This window comes from Eulemur rufifrons, chromosome 8 (assembly GCF_041146395.1).
Source record: "Eulemur rufifrons isolate Redbay chromosome 8, OSU_ERuf_1, whole genome shotgun sequence".
NCBI classification, from domain to species: Eukaryota; Metazoa; Chordata; class Mammalia; order Primates; family Lemuridae; genus Eulemur; species Eulemur rufifrons.
In genome coordinates this window covers 17,308,463-17,330,082 of record NC_090990.1, presented here as the reverse complement: position 1 = coordinate 17,330,082, position 21,620 = coordinate 17,308,463, and the positions used below count along the sequence as shown (strand labels likewise).

General features: G+C 45.9%; 1 protein-coding gene across 1 annotated transcript in view; it reads left to right on the top strand.

Moving 5' to 3' along the window:
* The window catches only part of PAFAH2 (platelet activating factor acetylhydrolase 2), a 34,415-nt gene extending 14,621 nt beyond the window's left edge, over positions 1 to 19,794 (top strand). Inside the window, exons 7-11 of the mRNA XM_069477483.1 lie at positions 475 to 588; positions 5,565 to 5,656; positions 7,000 to 7,170; positions 8,895 to 9,049; positions 18,018 to 19,794. Of these exons, the coding sequence (XP_069333584.1) occupies positions 475 to 588; positions 5,565 to 5,656; positions 7,000 to 7,170; positions 8,895 to 9,049; positions 18,018 to 18,112 (627 nt within the window). The 3' untranslated portion in view covers positions 18,113 to 19,794. The remainder of the gene's footprint in view (positions 1 to 474; positions 589 to 5,564; positions 5,657 to 6,999; positions 7,171 to 8,894; positions 9,050 to 18,017) is intronic.
* The last annotated feature ends 1,826 nt before the right edge of the window (positions 19,795 to 21,620 follow it).

Genomic DNA, 21,620 nt, shown 5'->3' with positions numbered 1-21,620 from the left:
GTACCAAAGTGGGAAGTTCCCACCAGAAATACATTGTTAGATTTGGGGGTAGAGGGAGGGCAGTCTTCAAAAGGAAAGGTTAACAGGAGAAGCAGGGGGTGGGGAGGGTACAAGTGCTAGGCAGACAAAAATGATAGCTGTGTGCTATAAACGGACAGGTAGAATCCAGTACTGGGTGGCTAATGAGAAGACTCTTAATTCCTTTTGTGTTCAACGTGCTTTCACATACATCATCTCATGGGATCCTCCTGACAACCCTGTGGGCGGGTAGGTAGAGTGTGAACAGTAGGGCTGATTCCATTATGCCATTAGGCAGTGCTTACGTGAGCCTTTCTCAGGACATGGGGCCCACAGTGCTTGCTGAGATGTGGGTGGGCAAACTATCCCTGCATTCTTCCTTGGTTCTGCAGGTGAGTGAGATTCTCACTGGGTGGTAAGGAATGTTCTAGCTCCCACTGGGACTGTCTGTTGCAGGTGCATCAGCGGGTAAGCGAGTGCGTGCGGGTGTTGAGAATCTTGCAAAAGGCCGCTGCTGGGCAGACCGTCCTCAACATCTTGCCTGGTGGGTTGGATCTGATGACCTTGAAGGTATGGCAGCAACTGGTATGACCCAGAGCCCACTTATTCATCAGGACTTTCTTGGTCACAAGTAGCAGAAACCTAACTCACTAGCTTAAACCAAAAGAGAATATATTGGCTTATGTAACTAGGAAGACCAAAGGTAGACTTTAGGCCAGTGTAGTCAGATCCAGGGTCTCAGACATTATCATCAAAGCTCTGGCCCTCTTTTCTCCTTTCTCCTGCCTCAGTTTCTCTGGGCTTCATTCTCACCAGACCTTTAGGCAAGAAAGATGGTTGCTAGCAGCTCAAGCCTGCGTGTCAATTTACAGCTCCAGATTTAAATTTCTGTAGAGATGGGAGTCTCACTATGTTGCTCATAGGCTGGTCTTGAACTCTTGTCCTCAAGTGATCCTCCTGCCTCGGCCTCCCAAAGTGCTGGGATTACAGGCGTGAGCCACCACGCCCACCCCACAGCTCCAGATTTAAAAAGAAAAGAGACTTGTTAGCTTCTACTAATCTGGGAAGGCTGTGGCCTGACTTGGGTCACATGCCCCTTCTGGACCAGTCCTTGGTTCAGAGGGAGAGCGTATTCTGGTTGGCCTGCCTAGGTTATATACCCACTTCTGCGTTGGGATTGATGGCCCCACCAGGGCCAATGGATAAAGGAGAGGTGCTTCATTCCTCAAAGGAAGGGCTACTGAGTGGCAAACAGTCTGTGTCTACTGCAGGCGAATCCCTTCCTTTGAGGGAATCTCGAGAACCCTCCCAGAAGGATGTGCAACCTTCCTGGCTATGGAATTTGGTGCCTATGAAGGTACATTCTCTACCCCCCACTCCCACCTAATCTTTTTTCCCCTAATTTCAAAAGTAGCTCAGGCTCTGTTCAGAGAACCAAGAAATCACACAAAAGCATGAAGAAAAATGAAACATTTGATTTTTTTCCTCCCAGTTCTTTTAAAATACATTAAGAAGCTGGGCACAGTGGCACATGCCTATGGTCTCAGCTACTAGGGAGGCTTGGTGGGAGGATCACTTGAGCCTAGGAGTTCAACGCCAGCCTGGGCAACACAGTGAGACCCCATCTCTAAAAATTTTTTTGATAAAATGCCTTAATATATGTATATATTATTTAAAAACAAAATGATATATAAGCTATTTTATGGCCTTTTTTCACTTATCATAATGGTATAAGTACTGTCTCATGCTAATTAATATTTTTCTATGGCATTATTTTTAAAATTAAAAAAATTATTTTAGAGATGAGGTCTCACTATGTTGCTCAGGCTGGACTCAAATTCCTGGGCTCAAGTGATCCTCCTGTATGGCATGATTTTTAGTAGCCATGTAATATTCTATTGTCTGAGTAAGAATGGTGTGTGTGTGTATGTGTGTGTGTATATATAATATGTACATATATATTACTGCTTTATGAGTACTTACTATGATAAGAGCTCCTCACACAAATTTATGAAATAGGCATTATTACCTCTTTGTATAGAAAGAAACCAAGGATCAAAAAGATTAAGTGTCTACCCAAGATAACTGAGCTAAGTAAGTCGTAGAGTCAGACTTTAAACTGGGGCTTTTTGATCCTAAAGCCTGTGCTGTGTGCCTCAAAGCTGCTTTAGAAAATATCTTTTAAAGAGTTTGGGAATGTCCTCCAAGGAGAAGCATCTGCCTACATGGCCAGTAGGTAAGCTAGACCCTGGAGTCTAGATTGCTTTACCAACTGCAGTAGGTGTTTGTGTCATCAACCCCCACCAGACTAGGAGGGGACCCTGGGCACTCAATCCAGGCCTGAATGCCTGTGAGCCTGAGACAGGATGGGGAACGGCAGGCTGCAGTACAGTTGAGTTAGTTAAGAGGCAGTCTTTTGGGAGAAACACAGCATAAAAAAGCTAAGTGAATTTTCATCTATCAGATTGAGTAAGATCTAAGGATTAGTCACTCTGTTGCCAAAGCTGTGGGGAAGTAGATATTCTCCTACCTTGCTGGTGAGAGTACAGATTGCCCCATGGAGGGCATTTGGCAATAGCTGTCAACGGTACAAATGCACGTTATTTGACCAAGCCATTTCCAGTTTTGTTTTGGGAATTTATCCCACAAATACGCACATGCAGCATGATGGATATACAGTACTATTCATTCCAGTATTGTTATAATAGCAAAAAATTGATAGTAACTTAAATGCTTACCAATAAGGGAACCTGTTTAATAAATTATGGAGGGCCGGGCGCGGTGGCTTACACCTGTAATCCTAGCACTCTGGGAGGCTGAGGCGGGTGGATCATTTGAGCTCAGGAGTTCGAGACCAGCTTGAGCAAGAGCGAGACCCTGTCTCTACTAAAAATAGAAAGAAATTATATGGACAACTAAAAATGTATGTAGAAAAAATTAGCCGGGCATGGTGGCGCATGCCTGTAGTCCCAGCTACTTGGGAGGCTGAGGCAGGAGGATTGCTTGAGCCCAGGAGTTTGAGGTTGCTGTGAGCTAGGCTGACGCCACGGCACTCTAGCCTGGGCAACAGAGTAAGACTCTGTCTCAAAAAAAGAAAAAAAAAATCAATTATGGAACAGTGTTGGTTAATGGTAAATCGCTAAAGCATGTAAACCTCATATCTCAGTGGCTTCATACAATACAAATATGTTTCTTTTTTTTTGGTGCTGCAATAAAACTTTATTGGTGGACACTAAATTTGAATTACATGTAATTTCCATGTGTCACAAAGTATTCTTTTGATTTTTTTTTTGAAGCATTTAAAAATGTAAAAATCATTCTTGACTTGCAAGTCTTACAAAAAGGGCAGTGGGCCAGATTTAGCCTATGGGCCCTGTTTTAAGGGTTCCTAAAAATTATTATTTCAAAAAAATTTGGGGGGTACAAGTGTTTTCTTTTTACATGGATGGATTGTATCATGCTAAAGTCAGGGCTTTCAGTGTACTGCTCACCAGAATATAGTGTACATTGTACCTGATAGGTAGCTGTTTATCCCTCAGTCCCCCACACACTCCCCCTTCTTAGTTTTCAATGTCCAGTACACCACTTTATGACCGTATACATCCCTTGTTTAGCTCCCACTTATAAGTGAGAACACAGGGTATTTGTTTTTCCATTCCTGAGATACTTCACTTAGGATAATGGTCTCCAGTTGCATCCAAGTTGCTGCAAAAGACATTATTTCATTCCTTTTTATGACTGAGTAGTACTCCATGGTTTATATTAATATATACAACATTTTCTTTATCCACTAATCAGTTGATGGGCACTTAGGTTGATTCCATATCTTTGCAATTGTGAATGGTGCTGTGATAAAAATTCAGGTACAGAAGAAATATTTCTCTCCTACATAAAGTCCAAAATGAGCACTCCTGAGCAAGAGGTAACCCAGGGATCTAGGCTCCTTTCGTCTGTGGCTCCACCCTCTTTCATTAATCTGCCGTTTACCTTAAGCCAATGGAACAGGAAAGGGTGTGGAGGTTTGTACAAGAGAGTTTTTATGGACCGGGCCTAGAGGTAGAGATGTCACTTTTGCTCACATTCTTTTGACTAGGACTCAGTCACAAGGCCACATCTGACTGTTGGGCAATAGTCAAGCTGTGTGTGCAGGAAGATAAAGAACAGATTTGGTGATTAGCTAGCTGTCTATATCACGGTGAAATTAAATGTAGCTGTAAAAAAGGATGAGGAAGTTCTTTATGTACTAATATTGTTATGTTAAAAAGTAAGAAACAGAACTACTTACGTAAAAAGAAGGGAGAGTATATATTCATGTTTGTTTATGTATGCGTAAGCAATCTCTACAAGGACATGTAAGAAACTGTTACCTGTTTGGGGGTAAGAAGTGGGCAGCCATGTGGAAAAAAAATGGCATAGGTGGGAGTGGTATAAGAATATAGTCACCTATAAAATAAAAAAGGTGACGAGGCCGTCCAACCAAGCTGTTGATCTGAAGGTACTGAGCGAAGGGGGAAAATTTAGGTATTAATTTAAAGCCTTGGGATAGAAACTGGGGAGCAAAGAGAGCAGGGTTCAGAGTAGAGGCCGGCCGGGCAGCAAGGCCTGGAAAAAGTTCCCAAGCCCCTTAGCCGGCAGCTCCAGTGGCTTTTTATATAACCAAGCCCCGAGGCTTCTGGGGACAAGCAGAAATAGATCCTTGCAGAGCATGTTAGAGCGCGCAGGCTCACTCTCTCTTCCTCTGGGCTTTGAATAAAAATCAGGACAGATATCCAGAGAGGAAGTAGAGCCTGAGTTCATTTCCACATAAGCAGTCCTTGCTCCAGAGCAAAGTGGACGGGCAGCAGGAGCTCCCCCACTTTACCCTCAGCTCGGCCCACGTGTCATCCCCTCGGACCGATTTATGAGGCAGGGGTTCTAGGTTGGAGGCAGCTCTTATTTGTGACATGCTTATAGACTGATGAGTCAGTGTGGGATCTGACAATTTCTATCTATCTATCTATTTATTTAGAGATAGGGTCTTGCTCTATTGCTCAGGCTGGATTGCATTCACGTGGTCTTAGTTAGGACTATAGGTGCACACCACCAGGCCCAGCTAATTTTTAAAAATTTTTTGTAGAGACAGGGGTCTCACTATGTAGCCCAGGCTAGTCTTGAACTCCTGGCCTCAAGCCACCCTCCCACCTCAGCACCCCAAAGCACTGGGATTAAGGGCTGAGCCACTGTGCCCAGTCTATCCATTTATTTATTCATAGATATTTGAATGGCTACCCCAGTCCAGGTGTTGTTAGGTGACAAGATTACAAAAATAAAGATGAGAAACATGGTTCTCAGAACTCCTGCCTGCAGAAGGCTGTTCAGTGTAAGGATTGCCTGACCGGCTGCTCTCCAGTAGTGAAGAGGTTCTTAATAGTGTGGTTTTGGTGGGCTCACCCACTCTGTTGTGCCTTTGGCCTCATTGCTTCCCTATTTCTTCCTCTTACCCCTGATGAATTCCTAAAAAAGCAGCCCCAAGTTTCTGACTTGGCTAAGTTCTCCATTTTCCTCAGGGCAGCATCGATATGAGCCGCGTGGCTGTGATGGGACATTCATTTGGGGGGGCCACAGCTATTCTGGCTTTGGCCAAGGAGACCCAATTTCGGTGAGTTTCCAGGTGATGCTGCTGCTGTTAGCCCCACATACTATCCATTCATTCAGCAAGTATTTGTTACACAAGTAATTTGTTCTAGGCCCTGTTTGTAGGGAACGAGAAAACAGGATCTCTGAGTTCATGGAATTATGTGATTGTGGGAGGAGACGGACTAGTAAACAAGCCAACAGATAATAAAATCCCCATCACCAAGTGAAATGAAGAAAATAAAACACGCTAGTATGTTAGAGTATCTGGAGACTTCTCAGGGAAAGTGACTTAAGCCAAGACTGGAAAGGCAAAGAAGCAAGGCACGTAAAGGTCTTGAAGATCATTCCAGCTGCAGGAACAGCTCGTGCAAAGTCCCTGAAGTGGAGGGAAGCTTGCTGTGTTGGTGTGGGGGTCGGGGGGTGACTTAAGATATGATCAGAGAGCTAAGCAGGGGCCAGATCACAGGGCCTTTGGCCAGGGTCGGGAAGTTTAGATTTTGTTCTAAATATGATGAGAAACCATTGAAGGATTTTAAGCAAAGAAAAATCAATCTTACTTACATTTTAAAAGATCCCTCTGGCTACTATGTGAGGAATGGATTGTAGCAGGACAAGACTGAAAACTTGGAGGCTAGAGGGAGGCGGTTTCAGAGTCAGGTGAGAGATCACGGAATTGCATCAGGATGGGGCCAAGTGAATGAAGTCAGTATGTCTTGCAGTTTTCAGGACTTGGTGATGTATGAGGTGAAGGAAAGAAGAAATCATGTTTTTCATTTATGTATCTATTATTTGAGTGGAAAAGGATTGCTCCTTACTGAGATGGAGAAGAGGGGAGAAGCATTTCGGAGGTTGGGACATGGGAGATGACTGAAGCTTAGGGTCATAGTTTTGCCTTTATGACATAGTTTTGCTCTTGGCAGCGACGAGGCTTTTCCTGATCTCACATAACACCTGTGCAATCAGGGCACTGAACTTAATTATTTTGTTACCTTGTCTAGTCTGTCTTCCTGCTGGACTAGGAGCTCCTTGAGAGCAAGAACTCTTGTCATTTATTTCTGTATCTGAAGCCCTGTGCTCAGCAAATGCTGAATGAATGATTAAATGAATGAAATGCCATTCTTTGGAACCTGAGTCAGTCACCTGAGAGTAGATCCAGGAGAAGGAGGAGATCTGGTCCTTACTCTTAGAGAGTTTAAAATCTAGAAGGATCTTTGGTGACAGGTAAAAGTGATCCCTATCCAAGATCCTAACCAGCTTTCTGAGCCTTTAGCCCACCAGAGGGAAGAACTCTGGCCATTCTCGCCTGCCCTGACTATTCTTCCTGGGTTTCTATGTGGCAGTTCCAAATGTCTGGTCCTGTTCCAGGTGTGCTGTGGCTCTAGATGCTTGGATGTTTCCTCTGGAACGTAACTTTTACCCCAGTGCCCGAGGCCCTGTGTTCTTTATCAATACTGAGACATTCCAGACAGTGGAGAGTGTCAATTTGATGAAGAAGATATGTGCCCAGCATGAACAGTCCAGGATCATCACTGTCCTGTGAGTAAACCCCGAGGTCATAATCCCAGTGTCCTCTCCATTTTCTACTCAGCTGTGGCTCCCTTAATTTCTTCTGGAATATCCAGAACTTTCTATCCATTAATAGAATAACAGAATACTTCTGAATGTCAGAATATTAATTCCTTTAGAATTTCCTATCTGTCCCTCTTCTCCACTCAGCTCCACCTACAGTGATTTCTTCAGTAGTTTATGTGACTTTATGACATGACTTACCTGGTGCTTTCTGGGAAAGGGGTATTGTAGAATTGTGTGTTGGAGAGGAAAGGGTGTGGGTCTGGGTGGGTTCCAGAGATCGCTGGCCTCATTTGGGAATTTTATTGGGTCTTCTGAACAGTGTGGATACAGTAGACCTTTGACATTCACCAGATAGATTTTTAGAGACCTTCAGAGACCTTTAGAGACCTAAATCCACAGATCACGCTAACTTATGTTTTTTCCCATGAACTATCTATATTCTGGCCAAGAGAAACCACATTTTCTTTGCTTGCATCACCAGCACCATTGGTTGGTTGTCTTTTGGGAGCCATTTTTCACAGAGTAAAACCATTTTCAGTGACTTTCAAAACTGCACCGTATGTAGGAGGCTGTGGTGAGCTCCAGGTGCAGAGCCGAGCTCTTACTGACTTGCCCCCGCCCTGCACTCGAGCCTAACAGCACACGGGCTTCAGGGATCCCAGCTCCTGTTTCAGCAAAATGACAAGTGACTGCGTGCCATGAACCTTCACTCAGGTAGTTGAAATGCCACATCCAGAGCTGTTAAATGCCTGGTGTCTGCTGGAAGGTGGCTCCCTCCCTCCCTCATCTTGGCCCAGGCTGTCCCCTCCGCTTTCAGTTTGATTTCGTGGCAGCAGAGCACGACTTGGACCTTTCCCCAGGTCCGTGGAGTTCAGGAGGGAAGGAAGGTGGGGCTAGGCAGGAGGGGGTACACAAAGGGGATTTAACTACTGGCAGTGTACAATTGCTAGATCCTCAAGTATCCGATATATTATTTGTATGCCTTAAATGATGCATTTTTTAAAAGTCAGTTTTTCTGCATGATAGGTGGACAAATACTTTAGCATTTAGATTTTCTTTCCCTTATTGAATCAACTAGCAAATATAATTATGAGTGATTTAGCCCAAAGTGAACCTAGTGAGCTTTCTGCCTGCAAATTAAATATACTTAGTGTTAAAAGACTTAAGATCTAACCCAGAAATCCCCTTTTACATGCATTTGCCCTCACTTTTCTGATTATTTAAATAAAGGCAAGTTGTTCCTCTTCCCTGTCTACACTGTGGTACAGTTCTGAAGAAGGAGCTAATATGTTGTGTAAAAGTGCAAAAGTCACTGGGTAAAAGCCGGGGCGTGACAGGTTATAATAACCTAGGAATGACAGGAGCTGCAGACCTCGCCACCCCGCTCCAGCTGGCTCAGCCTTTGCCCCCGCACTGTTGGACATTGTGGTCTCTCTAGGGCTTGAGCCAGCTTTGAAGCCAGGCACATTCGGGTTCAAATCCTGGCTCCACCCTCTGCTACCTGTGTGACCTTGGGCAGAACATTTCTCTCCTTAGATTCTGTCAGAGGCGGAAATACTTCCCTCACAAGGTTGCTGTGAAAATCAAGGGTGATAATGCATGGAGAGCACCTTGTACATAGTAGGTGCTTAACAAATACCTTTATGCCCCACCTCCAGACCCTACCAATTGTTTTTCTTTTCCTCTAGTGGTTCTGTTCATCGGAGTCAAACTGACTTTGCTTTTGTGACTGGCAACTTGATCGGTAAATTCTTCTCCACTAAGACCCGTGGGAACCTGGACCCCTACGAAGGGCAGGAGGTTGTGGTGCGGGCCATGCTGGCCTTCCTGCAGAAGCACCTGGGTAAGGGGAGGACTGGGGTTCATGGGGCAGCTGTGGGATCCCTTAGGGTTCCCTGCAACACCGTGGTCTACACCAACAGGTCTGGGACCCCAGAAATTTATGGCAAATGGAAAACCTAAGTGAGAGAGAGAGTTACATAGAATTATAGGAAAAAAACACTTAATTGAAAGTGTGGAGACCCTGACTCTCTCTTACCAGCAGAGTGACCTTGGCCTAGTCATTTAACCTCTCTAAACCTTGGTTTCTGTACTGTACATGGAACATTCACTTCTCCCTACTCCACCACCCCTGTCCTAATCCAAACTCTTTATCACTCATCTTACCTGCATTGTGGGGGAGGTTATGATGATACTGGGCTACATCATGGAAGTGGTTTTTTTGTTTGTTTGTTTTTTGAGACAGAGTCTCGCTTTGTTGCCCGGGCTAGAGTGAGTGCTGTGGCATCAGTCTAGCTCACAGCAACCTCAAACTCCTGGGCTTAAGCGATCCTATCGCCTCAGCCTCCCGAGTAGCTGGGACTACAGGCATGCGCCACCATGCCTGGCTAATTTTTTTCTATATATATTTTAGTTGGCCAGACAATTTCTTTCTATTTTTAGTAGAGACGGGGTCTCGCACTTGCTCAGGCTGGTCTCAAACTCCTGACCTTGAGCGATCCACCCGCCTCGGCCTCCCAGAGTGCTAGGATTACAGGCGTGAGCCACCGCGCCCAGCCCATGGAAGTGTTTTAAAGAAACAAAGTTTGGATGGATTATGACTGATATCATAAGCCACAGACTAGCTGAAGGGCAAGGCCTCCAGAGGTCCCTGGTCTAGCCTTCACCCAAAGGAGATGTCCTCTTTTGCCTTCCCTGCCACACGATTAGGCCCTCTCCACCACTGGAAACTTGGATGGTTTTAACAGTTGATTTTCTATTAGCCGGGCACAGTGGCACATACCTGTAGTCCTAGCTACTCAGGAGGCTGAGGTGGGAAGATCACTTGAGCACAGGAGTTCAAGACCAGCTTGAGCAATATAGTGAAACCTCCCTCCATCTGAAAAAAAAAAAAAGAGTTGATATTCTAGTTAAGCTTTACAAAGACTGGGGTTCACAAATTTCCCTAGCAAGGAAAGGGGCGTTTGTTTCTAGAGTCCACCTGGCCTAGGTGGGAAGTGCGGAGTTATAGGAACCAGATAAGCAGGGTAGCTCTCAGGGCTGGCCTCTCTGTCTCGGTCTGTCTCACGGGCTCAGTCCCTCTGTCTCTTGACATCTCTCTTTTTCTTTGTTCCATTCTACATGTTTCCTTTCTGCTCTGTGTCTTTTCTCTTGCAGATAGCATCTGTTTATTCAGTTTCTACTTCCTCACCACGTCACTTGGCTTGAACCACTCATGGCTTGTTCCCTCCACGCTGTGGCTTCCTTTCATCTTCACCTCCCGTTGCTCGCTGCCGTATGCTTTTTGGATTTCTCAGACCAGATTCCCAAGAGAGACAATTTCATTATATCAGCCCATCTGTGCCTGCAGAAACGCATCATAGCCCACTGCCCACCTCTCTTGACCAGATATCCCTTCCTGACCCAGTGAGCATGGAGGAGGATAGCATCATCTGCGTGGGTCCCTCAGCGGGTGCTGTGCACGGGACACTTTCCATCAGAAGGGAGCCGGGCTTGCCTGAATGTCTAAGGTTTGACCTAACTCTAGCCTAAGAGCAAGAGCTGATACTTTGTCACTCTCCCACCACTTTCCCTGGTTAACCCCTCAAGAGCTACCCACAGAAGCCTCAGATGGCACCTGGCAGCTCTTTAGATATGTAAAGTCCCCTGTGATGTCCTCTTTGAATATTCTGTTCATTAGGCTAAATGTCCATGGTACCTCCACGTATTCCCTGTTCAGTTCCCCTTGTGGCTATTTGTCATCCCCTTCCTTTGGATGCACTTTTTGTTGGTGCCCCTTTCAAAGTGTGGTGTCCTGACTTGAACATGACATGCTAGATAGAGTGCCTGGTATGGCGGGACAGTCACCTCTGTCCTCTGGACAAGAGACTTCTAACCTGAGTGCGTTCACATTTCCCACAAGTACACAACAAATTTGGATTGAGTTTGCTTTTTTTTTTTAAGATGGGGTCTCACTGTGTTACCCAGGTTGGAATCAGCAGCTATTCACAGGCACAATCATAGCACATTACAGCTTCAAACTCCTGGGTTCAAAAGATCCTCCCACCTCAGCCTCTTGAGTAGCTGGGGCTACAGGCATACGACCATGCCCAGCGGGAGAGTGCTTTTGAAACATATCTGTCCTATTATGAATGTATTGACTTTTTGAACCTAAATTTGCATCTTCATATTTATACCTATTCCTTTCATCTTGCACATCATGAGCCATTATTCCAGCCTGGATTTGGAGACCTGAGGGTTAATAGAGACCTTGGAGCATCTTTCTTCTCACTTGGTAGGAGGGGAATGGATCTATGTCTTAAGACGTTAATGGCACCTGACTACATGGTCCTCAGCCCACTTTCCCTGTTTCCTCTTGGGCTCCATGTCGTGTAAGAGTTTAAGATTAAAGATGACAGGGTAGCCCACAATAGCATGATTGGACTTCCTTTAATAGCAGTGCCTATTGAGCTAAAATATTGATTGCTAGAGACCAGCAGAAGAGGAAATGGAAGGTTGTTGAAGACTTACTTTATGCCAAGCCTTCTGCTAAGTGCTTTAAATGTATTATGTGTAATTCTAGAGACAGTCCTTTTCAGTATGTACTCTTATTATTAACTCCATTTTACAGATGAGGATACTGGAGCTTAGAAAATTTAGGTAATTTGTCTATGGCCATACTACCCTGAACATGCCTGACCTTGTCTGATCTTGAAAGCTAAGCAGGGTGGGACCTGGTTAGTACTTGGATGGGAGAAAATTTAGGTAATTTGTTCAGGGTTGTCTGGTTATTAAGCAGCAAAGCCAATATGCAACCCAAGCTTTCCAGTTCCAAAGCCCGTAAGCTTAATTGCTATGCTATACTGTCAGTGACTCTGATGACAATTCAGAGTGATAAGTTCCATGACCACAGTATGCATTCAGTTTTAGAAAGACACAGAGGACAGGCGCTCTGACAGGAGGAGAAAAAGAGCCAGGGAAGGGGAGGCTTCCTGGACAATACTTGCCTTTAATTTTAATGGAGGGGCTGGGCGGGGTGGCTCATGCCTGTAATCCTAGCATGCTGGAAGGCCGAGGTGGGAGGATTGCTTGAGACCTGGAGTTCAAGACCAGCCTGTGTAAAAGTAAGACCTTGTCTCTATAAAAACTAGAGAAATTAGCTGGGCATAGTAGCATGCACCTGTAGTCCCAGCTACTTGGGAGGCTGAGGCAGGAGAATCACTTGAGCCCAGAAGTTTGCGGTTGCAGTGAGCTATGATGATGCCACTGCACTCTAGCCAGGGCAACCGAGTGAGACTCTTTCTTTATTTTTTTTTTTTTGAGACAGAGTCTCACTCTGTTGCCCGGGCTAGAGTGAGTGCCGTGGCATCAGCCTAGCTCACAGCAACCTCAAACTCCTGGGCTCAAACAATCCTCCTGCCTCAGCCTCCCGAGTAGCTGGGACTACAGGCATGCACCACCATGCCCGGCTAATTTTTTCTATATATATTTTTAGTTGGCCAGATCATTTCTTTCTATTTTTTTAGTAGAGACGAGGTCTCACTCTTGCTCAGGCTGGTCTCGAACTCCTGACCTCAAGCGATCCACCAGCCTCGGCCTCCCAGAGTGCTAGGATTACAGGCGTGAGCCACCGCGCCCTGCAGAGACTCTTTCTTAAAAAAAAAAAAAAAAAAAAAAAGTTAAAGGATGAGGCCGGGCGCGGTGGCTCACGCCTGTAATCCTAGCTCTCTGGGAAGCCGAGGTGGGCGGATCGTTTGAGCTCAGGAGTTCGAGACCAGCCTGAGCAAGAGCGAGACCCCACCTCTAAAAATAGAAAGAAATTATATGGACAGCTAAAAATATATATAGAAAAAATTAGCCGGGCATGGTGGTGCATGCCTGTAGTCCCAGCTACTCGGGAGGCTGAGACAGGAGGATCGCTTGAGCCCAGGAGTTTGAGGTTGCTGTGAGCTAGGCTGACGCCACGGCACTCACTCTAGCCTGGGCAACAGAGTGAGACTCTGTCTCAAAAAAAAAAAACAAACAAAAAAAAAAAAAAAAGTTAAAGGATGAGGAGGGTTCACAAGCATGGAAGGGACAAGGCTCTTCTCAACAGAAGGCACAAAGGCTCAAGTGGGCTCGGTCAGTTTTAGGAAACTGTTTAGTATATCTGGGGCTCAGGATAGTCAGTTGTTGAAAGACAGAGAAGTGGACAAAAGCCAGCTGTAAAAGCCCATGTATTTGCTAAGGTAAGTTTGAATTTTATTCCACGCCTATAAGCAGCCTTTGGTGGGTTCTAAGCAGGAGAACGTCATGATTAGGCTTGTGTTTGCAATCCAGCTTCACGTGGAGGCAAGTAAGAGGCAGAGAGCTCAGGCACCAGGCTCTTGCAGTAATCCAGGTGATAAGAGATAAGAGAGTCTTAAAAAAGGCCTAATTAGCTTTTTTTTTTTTTTTAAGAGGCAGATCTCGCTCTGTCACTCAGGCTGGAGTGCAGTGGCACGATTGTAGCTCACTGCAGCCTTGAACTCCTGGGCTCAAGTGATCCTCCTGCCTCGGCTTCCTGAGTAGATGGGACTACAGGCACGTGCCACCATACCGGCTAATTATTTTTTTAATTTTTTGTGGAGACAGGGTCTTGCTGTATTGCCCAGGCTGGTCTGGAACTTCTGGCCTCAAGCCATCCTCCTGCCTTGGCCTTCCAAAGTTCTGAAATTACAGGCATGAGCCACCACACCCAGCAATAATTAGCTTTATTTTTTATTTTATTTTATTTATTTATTTTTTAGAAAGAGTCTTGCTCTGTCACTCTGGGTAGAGTGCTATAGCATCATGATAGGTCGCTGCAAACTCAAACTCCTGGGCTCAAGCAAGGATCCCTCTGCCTCAGCCTCCCGAGTAGCTGGTACTAGGCGTGGGCACCACTGTGCCCAGCTTTCTATTTTTAGTTGACACGGCGTCCTGCTGTTGCTCAGGCTGAGCTCAAACGATCCTCCTGCCTCAGCCTCCCAGAGTGCTAGGATTACAGGCGTGAGCCACTGCGCCTGGCCCATAATTAGCTTTAAAAAGAGAGAAAAGCTTGTTGGTGGCTACATAATATATTGTCACATGGGAAACTAAAATAGGTTGTGGGTGTGGCTCAGCTCAACTTCTCACTCCTCTGAGAGCGCTTGTTCTGCTGATACAGGGATGTTATCTCCTGTTAAGGTTGGTGTTTCCTTAATATTAACTACATACGGCTCCTGTCTCCACCTGTCCATCTTCTCTCCAGTCTCTGGAAGACCGTTCCACACCTTCTCCTCTCCTCAACCTCTAACACCTCTTCCCTATCCTGTCTCTCAGCTGGTTAACTTTGCCTCCCATTTTACTGAGAAAACGGAAGCCACCAGCACTTCCTGAAATTCCCAGCACCTATGTCTCCCCTTCCTGCGTAGACAGCTTTCCCTGGGGTTACCTGGGTCACCCGGGTTCCTGCCACAGCTGTCAGACTGGGACCAGCCCTCCACACGGTCCATCCGCTCTCTGCTTGAGGTGACTGCGCCAGCGATTTTTCCTCTTTACTCTGGATCATCAGTTCTTCCCTCTCTACTGGCTCATTTCATGCTGAAGTTTCTCTTATCTTTAAAAAAAAAATCTCTCTTGACCTCAGTGTTCCATCCTTTCAGTGTTCCCGACACAGCAAAACTGCCCAGAGGGATGTCTCTTCACTCTTTCTAACCCCTCTCTCCGCCTTCTCTCTCACTCCCTGCCAGTCAGGCTTTCGCCCCGCTCTATCCTAGCTCTGCCCAAGCCCCTCGCAATGCCAGCTCCCACAGTCAGTTCTCGGCGCTCGTCTTCCTGGCACCCGCAGCAGCTTCTGATGGAGTTGCCAACGCCGCCTCTGGGAGTCCCCGTCTTCCCTTCCGAGATACCACACGGGGTTTTCTCCCGTCTCTGTGCCTGTTCCTCTTCCGTCTGCTTTGCTCCTTCAGGGCTCAGTGCTTGGACCTCTTTTCCTGGACCAAATGCCACCAACATTAGCTTTATCTAACCCTCTGCTACCTACTCAGCGTCTCTACCTGCACATCTAAAATGGACATCGCAAACGAAACCCATTTCAATTGCGTTCTTTCCCTGCTTCGTTAATAGCAGCCCCATCCTTCCACTTACTCAGGTCAAAGTCTTCATCCTTGTCTCTCCTCCCACACCTCCCATCATTCCGTCAGACAAGCCTATTGGCTCTGCCTTCAGAACACACATGGAATCTAAGGTTGGGCATGGTAGCTCACGCATGGAATCCCAGCACTTTGGGAGACCGAGGCAGGAGGATTGTTTGAGGGCAGGAGTTTGAGACCAACCTGGGCAACATAGTGAGACTCTGTCTCTACAAAAAAATAAAAATAAAAAATTTTTTTTTTTTAATTAGCCAGGCATGGTGGTCACACTTGTAGTCCCAGCTACCTGGGAGGCTGAGGTGGGAGGATTGCTTGAGCCCAGGAGTTTGAGGTTGCACTGAGCTATTATTATGAGGTTGTACTGCACTTCAGCCTAGGCGAGAGAGTGAGAGCCTATCTCAAAAAAACCAAAAAAATACCAAAAAAAAAAAATATATATATATACATATGGACTCTAATTACTTGTCACTACCCCTAAAGCTACCGTCCTGTCTAAGTCATCTGTCACCCAAATTACTGCAATAGTTTTCTAACTGGTCCCCCAACTGCCACCCTCTCACCTCCCCCAATGGTATTTTCTTTTTTATTTTTTTTTATTTTTTTTTTATTTTTTTTATTTTGAGGCAGTCTCGCTCTGTTGCCCAGGCTAGAGTGCCGTGGCATTAGCCTAGCTCACAGCAACCTCAAACTTCTGGGCTCAAGCAATCCTTCTGCCTCAGCCTCCCAAGTAGCTGGGACTACAGGCATGTGCCACCATGCCCGGCTAATTTTTTCTATATATTTTTAGCTCTCCAGATTATTTCTTTCTATTTTTTTAGTAGAGACAGGGTCTCGCTCTTGCTCAGGCTGGTCTCAAACTCCTGACCTTGAGCAATCCTCCCACCTCGGCCTCCCAGAGTGCTAGGATTACAGGCGTGAGCCACCGCACCCGGCCGGTATTTTCTTAATAGAGCAGCCAGAGTAATCCTTTTAGTAAGTTAAGGCAGATTTTCTCACTCTTCCACTCACAATTATCCAGTAGCTCCCAGTTTCCTTGAGAGTCAAAGCCAGAATCCATTGTCCTATGTGATGTGGCCCTTCAGTCCCTCCAGGGCTCTTTTCCCACTGCTCCTCCCTTAGCTCACCTCACTGTCAGCAGGTGAGCCTCCAGCGCTCCAGGCACGCTGCTGCCTCGGCCTGCAGCGTTCCTCCCAGATAGTCGCATGGCTCCCTCCCACCTCCTTCAAGTCTTGGCTCAAACCTCACCTTCTCAGTGAGGCCCCCCTGACCATCCTTTTTATTTATTCATTTATTCACTTATTTATTTTTTATAGACAAAGTCTCACTTTGTGACCCAGGCTGGCACGATCATAGCTCATTGTAGCCTCAAACTCCTGGGCTCAAGTGATCCTCCTGCCTCAGCTTCCTGAGTAGCTATGACTATAGGCATGCACCAATACACCTGGATAATTTGTTTATTTTTTGTAGAGACTAGGCCTTGCTATGTTGCCTAAGATGGTCTTGAACTCCTGGCCTCAAGCAGTCCTCTCATCTCTGCCTCCCGAAGTGCTGGGATTGTAGGTGTGAGCCACCTGTCCAGCTGACCACCCTTTTCACACATTGTACCCTCCATTCCTCCCTTCACCCCACACCCAGCCACCAATACCACTTCCCTTATCTGACTCTATTTTTTTTTCCTTAGCACTTATCCCCTTTTCATATCCTGTATAGTTTCGCATGTTTATCTTCTGTCTCTGCCCACTAGACTATGAGCTCAGTGAGGATGGGGATTTCTGTTTTGTTCGTGGAGGTATTTTTAGCTCCAAGAACAGAGTATGGCACATAGTGAGTGTGACCAATATTTTTTGAATTAAAGACTCTGTAGTACTTATGTGTTGAGGACCTTTTCCATACCAGGTTCTTGTCAGGGCACTGGGGATCCGAAGATGAATGAGAGTGGTCCCTGCCTTCTGTCCCAGGGTCTGTTGGTTCTGAGGAAGGACACCATTTGACTGCTTAGCTGTGCCCTACAACCTCAGCCCAAGGGCTTGGACCCTTTCTGCCTGTTCCTGCCACCTAATTAGACCCATCTGCCCATGATGCCAGGGTTGCCTCTTGAGTCACATCTGGTGTTATGATAGTGCCACCCTGTTGCTTCTGCCCTTCACCGAGGTGGCACTGGATTTGTATCCACTGGCTGGGGTACCAGGGTCCTCGTCTTGCTTAGCAACCTCCTTGAGCCTCGAAGTAGACTTTTCATTTTCTCTGCCTTTTTGACCTGGGTTTGAATTCTGTCATTACTGCTTACCAGCTGTCATGACCCAGGTAGCTTCCCTGAGCCTCAGTTTCCTCAACTATAGTATAGGGCCAGTAATAGTACTTAGCTTATAGGGATATTGTGATAATTAAACGAAACTGAACGTAAAGCCTCTAGCACAATCCCTAGGATTAATTCTCCTTCAATAATTGTGACCCTCTGTTATTATCATTACTGAGTTGTTATGGATTAAGTAAGTCATTTATAATATAAATCACATGTATAAAGGCACTGGATAAATAGTAGTTGTCATTACTGCCACCACCATCAAAACCACCATAACCAGTCCCTTTGGTATTCCAGGTGCTGCTTTCTCTAGGTGACCCACTAAATCCCTGATAGCTACTCTTTGACCTAACCTTACAATGATTTGTCTAATTTTTCTGTTTTTTTTTCCCATTCAGATCTGCAAGAGAACTATGATCAATGGAACAATCTCGTTGAAGGCATTGGACCGTCGCTCACGCCAGGGGCCCCACACCATCTGTCCAGCCTGTAGGCACAGCTGGCCATTTGTAAAAGGTCACTTGAGCTGAGTTTCCATCTGGGGCTGCCCAGGGGCACCTCAAACCTCCTATCAGGAAGGTCAACATGACGCTTTTTCACAGATGAAGAGGATATAATCACACCGTTGGTTGGAGAACTGGGTACTTTGATCTTGCACTTGTTGATCTTAAACTCACGTTGGAACTGGAATCACTTACTGATTGATGAACTCACTTTCTGGGACTTGAACCCCGAGGATATGGGAAACTAGCAATGGGGCAGAACTGGGGGGACCCAGGCCGGAGCTGAGCCCTGTGAAGCCTACAGGTTGAACGAGCCAACGCCCTCATCTCAGGCCAGTGTTGCCTCTTTAGTGGAAGAGATGGAGCCAGAGGATGGAGCGAAAATCCCACCCTTCGGGGACTCTAGCCCAGCCCAGTACGGTCTCTTCCTGCCTCTCCACCCTCTGCCTCCCCAGGGCCCCTTGGTGAAGTGTGAGCACTCTAGGTGGCTCGCTAGGATGTGGACCATTATCAGATTTTCTATTTATTTTCAAGTCTTCCAATCACATGAAATGTAGTGCTACTTAGTGAGTACTAAGTTATACTTGTGAGCCCACAGGGGGCAGACAGCATGGCTTGCAGGACAGAGAGAGAAGCTGGGGTACAAAGGGGTATCTCAGAAGCTCTGAATATCTTTGGGGCTTTGCTAAAAATGTATCTTGACAGGAAACAACACAAGTAGGTTAAGATGGGGGAGATAGAATAACAGTGTCAAACAGCCATTTGTACAGGCCCTTGCCACAAGAGGATGGTAGTTTGGTCAGTTAAAACCTAGGAGGCCGCTCCTGGAGAGGTCTAGGAACACCTTGGTCTTGCCTCTTACTTCGGATACTAGGAACCTCCAACTTGCTCAGAATCAGGGTGTTTTAGTTGTTTTCTGACTCTGAGGCCCTCATCCCAAATGTAAGTCAGGATACAGACCGGATTTCCATTCTGTTCATTTATAATATGAATGATGTTAATACTCATGTTTGCCTAAGGTTACGTTGGAATATTCTGTCTATTAAATCTGCATTAGAACAAGATGGGGAGCCATCTGGAAGTGACTTTTCCTTCTGTCTTTCAATGTTCACGTACCACTTGGGCCTATGTGGGGAAAAAAGTTGGAAAGGAAAGGAAGTCTTCCTAGGGATCTAGTTCAAACCTATTTGGGAATATCATCCTGAAACTCCCCTCCTCACTACTCAAGACTTCTCACCTCAGTCCAAGTAGGAGACCCCAGAGAAGGCAAGAGCAAAAGGAAAATGCATCTCTACATGATAGGTCCAAGATCAGGGCCACCAAAGCAGGCTGGGACTGGATCTCCACCTCTCAATAGCTGGTCTTTCTAAGAGGTGAAACACCAGATCCAACTGAGGCTGGGGACCGTGGGAGGATCTATGAATTGCATGAGATGGAGCATAAGAAAGAAATCAATAAAGCCGTAAGCTCTAGAGTTATATAGCCTGGTTTTGAGTCCTGGCTCCACTACTGCCAACTGGGTAAATTTGAGCAAATTGTATTCTCTTTTTAATCTCAGTTCCTGCATTTCTAAAATGAGGGTCTGCCTATGAATAGTTACGAGGATTAAATGAGAGGATGTATAACCCATGGGTTTTTTTAAAAGTCTGTTTCCTACTTTCCAAACATGAGGTTTTTCTAGTTATCTTATAGTTATTATTTTCTAGCTTAATTGCTTTGTGGTCAGAGAAAATGACCCATATGGTTTCCATCCTTCGAGAGTTGTTGAAACTTGCTTATTGGCCCAGTGTGACGTCAGTGTTGTAAATGTGGCATGTATGCTTAAAAAGATTGTTCTGAAGTTGTTGGCTTGCTCTTTTACTCAAGAACACACCACAGATTTCCTTCTGTGAGAGCACATACAGATATATAATGGGGCCTTCCAACCCCCACAGGGGAACAAGAGCCCCCAGCACTCACAGATCGAGCCCTAGGCCAACCCTGAATGTGTGCCACCCTTGTGCCAGTTCTAGAAATGATGAGGGGCCAGTTCTGGCAGCAGTAGTGTGTGAGACCCAGCTTCTACCTTAGCCCCATGAATAATGCAGTTATTTTTTATTTATTTTTGAGATAGAGTCTTGCACTGTCACCTAGGTTGGAGTACAATGGCATGATCATAGCTCGTGGCAACCTTGAACTCCCAGGCTCAAGCAGTCCTCTTGCCTCAGCCTCCCATGTAGCTGGGACTACAGGGGCATGCCACCATGCCCGGCAACTTTTTCTTATTTTTTTGTAGAGATGGGGTCTCACTATGTTGCCCAGGTTGGTCTTTTTTTTTTATTATTATTATTTTTTTGAGACATAGTCTTGCTCTGTTGCCTGGGCTAGAGTGCCGTGGCGTTAGCCTAGCTCACAGCAACCTCAAACTCCTGGGCTCAAGCGATCCTCCTGCCTCAGCCTCCCAAGTAGCTTGGACTACAGGCATGCGCCACCATGCCCGGCTAATTTTTTTCTATATATATAATTTTAGCTTGTCCAGATCATTTCTTTCTATTTTTTGTAGAGATGGGGTCTCCCTCTTGCTCAGGCTGGTCTCGAACTCCTGAGCTCAAACGATCCGCCCACCTCGGCCTCCCAGAGTGCTAGGATTACAGGCGTGAGCCACCGCGCCCGGCCCCAGGTTGGTCTTGAACTCCTGGCCTCAAGTGATCTTCCTGACTCAGCATCCCAAAGTGCTGGGATTACAGATGTGAGCCACTGTGCCCAGCCAATGTAGGTATATTTTATAAAGCACTGAATAAGGAGACCTGGAGCTCCTTAAAGAAGACAGTGGCTCAGAAACTGGATCCCTTTCCTCCGTTCAGTTCGTGTGCTGGTAATGACTTATTTACCCAGCAACACTGGAGCAGATGAACTTTCCATGTAATTGAAAATCATCCTTCAAGCCACAGAGTATAATATTGACTATTTTGGATGGTAATCTTCCAGAAAGTTAACACATAGTTTTTAATCAAAGTGAACTGACTTCATTTAACATTTCAGGATGTTCCAGCCAGATTAGACTAGGTTATATGGTGATAATAGCCCCCAAAAGCAACAAAAATTTATTTCTTGCCCATGCTACTTGTCCTCTGTGGGTCAGTTGTAGGCTGTGCTCTGGTCATGTTTATCCTCACTCTGGGACCCAGGCTGGTGGAGTCGTTACTATCTCGAAGTGTTGCTGGTTGCCAGGGTGGAGCCTGAAGAAAGCATGATGAAGCTCCTACTAGTTCTGAAAGCTTCTGCCCAGGAGTGACACTCTTATTTCTGTTCACATTTCATAAGCCAAAGTATGTCATCTGGCCATTCCTAACATCCTGTGTCATCCCGGGAGAGCCAAAATATTTGTACCCAAGTCTCATGTCAGACAAGTGGCGCCCTCCGGGCTGTGAAGCTCTGGAGAGCTGTTTGCACCTACACTGCGTGGCCCCAGCCACCATCCTTGTAGTCCTTTTGAGTGCTGTTCAGAGTTTTTGTTGT